Source organism: Penaeus japonicus, unplaced genomic scaffold (genome assembly GCF_977035675.1).
Source record: "Penaeus japonicus unplaced genomic scaffold, GWHDUDI00000001_assembly GWHDUDI00000016, whole genome shotgun sequence".
Classification (NCBI taxonomy): domain Eukaryota; kingdom Metazoa; phylum Arthropoda; class Malacostraca; order Decapoda; family Penaeidae; genus Penaeus; species Penaeus japonicus.
Window position 1 is genome coordinate 11,959,249 of NW_028234418.1, and position 5,000 is coordinate 11,964,248.

General features: G+C 37.0%; 1 protein-coding gene across 1 annotated transcript in view; it reads right to left on the reverse strand.

Annotated features, from left to right (window-relative positions):
• Positions 1-5,000, reverse strand: part of LOC122251133 (RWD domain-containing protein 1) — a 7,535-nt gene that overhangs the window by 1,946 nt on the left and 589 nt on the right. The window contains exons 2-4 of the mRNA XM_043012836.2: positions 2,084-2,298; positions 1,765-1,908; positions 1,128-1,317 (exon numbers count right to left, since the gene is read on the reverse strand). Of these exons, the coding sequence (XP_042868770.1) occupies positions 1,128-1,317; positions 1,765-1,908; positions 2,084-2,298 (549 nt within the window). The remainder of the gene's footprint in view (positions 1-1,127; positions 1,318-1,764; positions 1,909-2,083; positions 2,299-5,000) is intronic.

Sequence of the window (5,000 nt, forward strand, 5' to 3'; positions counted from 1 at the left end):
TGGTACTTCTAGCGGTACTGTTTGCTAAACTAAACTGTGAGCATTATCTAATGGTACTCTTCTCTCACTGTTCAAGTTCTATATGAAGCATCATCAGTAGTTTTGGAGCCCTTTCCCTAACATTTAGTAAAAGCAATACTTTTCAGTATATAAATGTTTCAAATTAGGACAATTCTAGTCTCAAAGTATTAGTACTATTTTCCAGTTCTGAGCCAAGACACACCTTAACCCATTGCAGACAGTTGCCATGACAAGAGTAATAACTTTATTTAGTGAGTGATAATGACAATTGCAATCATAATTACAACAAATGCCTTAATATTCAGCTAAATAAGTTTAGTTTAAGATCCAAAACATATATGGCACTACTTCCTCCTAGTACCAGTATGAAAGAAAGCCTTGAATGGTACCAAAACCCTGTCTCTAGCAATCACAATCTTTAGAGGGTGATGACACACAGCAAGATGCCAACCTCCTGCTCTAAAGCACCATTGATGAAGGATGTGCAGGCAGAATGAGAAGAGAAAAGTGACTCAACCTATGCCAAGTGACTACAATGCGCCCCTATGCTAATAAGGATGCCTTGTAATATGGCACTCACAGTCATAAGCACAGGTTTCCTTCCTCTTTCCCATCTCTTTGTGTTATCTTAATTTTGGATGGTTATTTTTTCATATTTTTTACAACAGTACATGAATACAAAAAATGAGTTGAATTTTTGCCTACCATAAAACTGCAATATATCTATTACACTGTGTATAATGAAAATAATGAGCTGATAAGGACCAAATACTACAATTTTAGTCAACTGCAGCATTGATAATGCCTTGTATATGACACAAACCTCACAATACAGTACAGCACAAACAAATTATGAAAACAAAAAAGGATCTAGCATTATAATGAGTGAATGAAAGAATGTGTGCCCATCCTGGGAAAGCAAATCTATCCTCATCTGCAATGGATTACCAAGAAACAAATGGACCATAATCTTTAAAGGAATTCTGAGAGGCACAAACCGAAGCCACTGGTAGGTTCAGGAGGCAACAGTGTACCATTTACAACAAAACATGTCATAGGAGAAAGTACACTTAGAAAACGACCTGTATTTTCTGTTATGCACTGACCTTCACCAAGGAAGCTGAGATCAGACTCATTCAAGGTGACATCCTTCATGAACAGTTCTCTCCCAGTTGGCTTCTTGTTCTTCTCATCATCCCTGTCCTTCTCACACCGGAGAGCTTGCATCTCTGCATCAAACTTTGCTTTCCAGGCAAGGAACGTTTCCACAGTCACTCTGGTACCCTCAAACTTTTTCTGTTAAGATAGAAATATCATTACTCATCATGGTCATAAATATCAATATATCCATGCTACACTTACTTTTGTATACTATAATACTACTTAATAATTCTCTTCATAATAATGAAATACACCACTTCTTTCTATGCCAAATGATATCATAAATTTCATTACAAATTCATCTATTTTGTTTAATCTAAAATTAATTATAAATAAAGTAACAAAAAGAAAAAAAAAATGCACTTTAATTATTGCACATTTTTTTTTTTTTTTTTTTTATAAAACTTGAAAGATTATCTGATGTTCCTTCAATTTATACAAAGATGATAATAACATTTTCCTCCCACTGTATTTATGAGGATCCTATTCTGAATGACAAAAGAAATAAAGAATTAAGCTGTGCAATAGCTCAAAATAGTTTCTAATGGCAACTCATTAAATGTTCAACTACATAAAATTTACCCGATCTATCTCCTCCTGCTCTTTCTTCTTGCGTTCCATTTCTTCCTTAGTGCTGAGAGCAATGCCTTCCATGTGTGTGGTGAGCCATTCCAATGAGTATGAGACAAGTGTGAACACCATAACCATTCCTAAATTCTCTTCACACTGTAAAAAAGGTAGAATGAATTAAATAGAAATTTATATAATTTCTAAGTACCTGGGAAAAGATTTACAACAAAATGAATTCAAAAGACCAAAATATTAGTTTATTTTAACGTTACCAAACTAAAGATTTGGTTCTGTATTCAAGCTAAAAACAGGGAATTCATTAATCTCATACCTGTTCATTAAGTTTCGTTCTTAAATCATCCAATTCTTCCTCTTCTATGTTTTCAACGGCCGTGATTTCCATGACTGGGGGTTCATCCGGATACGTTGGGGTGTATTCAAAATTGAGGATAATAGTTGCTGGTAAGGTCTGAATCTCATCGTATGGATCAGAGCCTTCTGATTTGACTGTAATTCTGAACTTGTGCCTTGGTTCTATATCAATTACTGTAAAAAAAGAAGGGTCCTATTAGTGACTGCAACAAAATCCACCTCTTTGTCAAGCTAAAAACCTGAATGCATTTAAAAGTTAAGATTTATATATAGTTATTCTTGAAAATTTTGAAAATATACACTTAACTATACTAAAAATTAAATCAAAGCAACCTGATGCACAAATAGTGATCCTTATTACTTATCAACTCATAGCAGATGGTTGTCATGACATACACGACACCTTCAATTAAGGCTAAAAGATGGGCATCATAATGAGACACAGGAAAATGCACACAGTCATGAAGTATTGAGACTCTCAAGGTGCCAGTTTCAGAGCTACAGCTTCCAAAGTCAGCCTAAACCCTTGTTTTGTGATGGATTTAAGGGAAAATTTATTTTTAGCTGGTGTTGGCAACATCAGAAATTGCCTTTTCTGACTTCCAATTATCTTGTTTTTGTTTTTTTCAGTGCCCATCTACATAGATTACCTGTTACTGATGCTTTTGACCTGACAACAGGTGTCAATGAGGTGCTGATTGGGAAATTGGAGGTTAAAATATGAAGAACATTAAGTAATATGCAAGAAACTGTATATAGATTGCTCTACTATTGGGGCCCATATAGTGGGGTATAGGGGAGCTTTTGCACATTTATCCCCATATATAAGAATACTAGAGAGGAAGAGAATAATTCATCAGTGCCAATATTGTAGTATTTGGCAACAAAGCTGTATTCTGTAGATATAACAGAACAGGTCCACAATCCCTTATCCAAAACCCTTGGGGCCAGGTCTATTTCAGATTTCAGGATTTTTTGAATTTCAGAATGAAGGTGGCACCCCCAGTGGGGTCTAGGGCAGCACCCCATATTCAAATATTAACACTGCAGCAAAAACATATGAATATTCATGCTAAGTAGGATATCTGCAGCTCTTTTTTGACATTTCCACTTTGAAATTAACATCACTCGGACAGTGCTGGGTCATACTGCCATATGGCCAGTGGGTGTGGACTTGGAGTAGCTGTTCGTGTACCAAATAAGCCTGTTATGTAGAGATGACAGACACTCCACACGCCACGAAAATTTTTAGTTTTCGGAACTTTTCTGTTTTCAGAATTTTGGATAAAGGAATGTGAACCTGAACTTAAAAATCAGCAGGACTCAAGGTGTAGATGTGTCCAGGTAAGAAGATAAATTCATGAGAAAAGAGAAAAGAGTGCCAAATAAAAAACAACAGGTATCTAGGGTGCCATCATTGAAAAATGTTAAGGAAACACTTTTCTCCATAGATGAGAAACATATGACTTGGTTTCACTGCAAAAGTTGCCAAAACTAACTTCCCATCAAATATGTAACCAATACTGCAGTTTTAGGCTACATACCAAGTGCCATCAAATGCTCAGTCTCATAACCCTAAAAAGACCTATGAAGGTAAATCAAGTTTGCCATCAAAACTATTGATGAGTGCCTAGTGGAGTATTAGAGAGCCCAATGTGTGAGAGAAAAACAGATAATACAAATTTTACCTCCCTGACCGGGACTCGAACCCGAGCCATCAGATTGACAGGCCCGGCCCTTTATCCAATAGACCACACGACCCACTAGAAGAATTGTCTAACCAGACGCCTTACATCCGTCATGGAAATCACCTATGTGCTCATAGCAGAGCAGTCATAGCGAGGTTTTACAGATAATTCCCGTTGGGACTTGGCAGCAATGAATATATTAAATGCGTTACTGCATTCTACCATCTTTCCCACACAGATATAACCTCGGTAACCTGATTTGGGACTTGAATTTCTAATTCACTGCTGCCGAGTGCCCACGGGAATTGTCTGTAAAACCTCGCTATCACTGCTCTGCTATGAGCACATAGGTGATTTCCATGATAAATGTAAGGCATCTGGTTAGACATTTCTTTTAGTGGGTCGTGTGGTCTATTGGATAAAGGGCAGGGCCTGTCAATCTGACGGCTCGGGTTCGAGTCCCGGTCAGAGAGGTAAAATTCATATTATCTTGTCACCGGCGTCTGATTAACATTTCACACCCTGCAATTCCTCTTCTATAACATTCCCTCTCAAAATCCTAAATCAATTGAAATTCATATCGTTGGATTTCTCTTAACAGATTCGGGACAGGTGACATGATATCACCTCATGGGAATATTTCACTCCCGCCAGATCTCTCCTTGTAAATAAATATTTAATAGTTATGTATGTATATACTCATTGCAGTTGCATTTGTGTATACACATTTTCGTGACATGAAAATTATGTACAAAAAATGAAAAAACCTCCTCTTATCCCTCCATTAAATCCAAACAATGTGCTTGTTATTTTCCCACCGGAGGCAGCATTAAGCAAATATAGCCCCAGAGTGAATGGGTTAATGTCTACTAACAAAATATAGCAGTGTTGGTCGACACAACCAATAAACAAGTGAGATACAAACAGCCCTGTCCAGACTCCATCTTGCAATTAATATGAAGCAGAGATGTTAGATCTCAAGGGGGTCAGGGAGGTGGCAATTCTCCTGACCTCCCCACCTATCTGCTATATTAGAGATGCACTGTGCTGTATGGTGCTACCTATCACCAGCTAAAATCAAATAAGATGTATACGGAGACATCGTATGGAATACATGGATACCAAATTCAATGGATCTTGTGATGTAGACCTATTCTAGAAAATAATCACAGTGATTTCTAAAATATT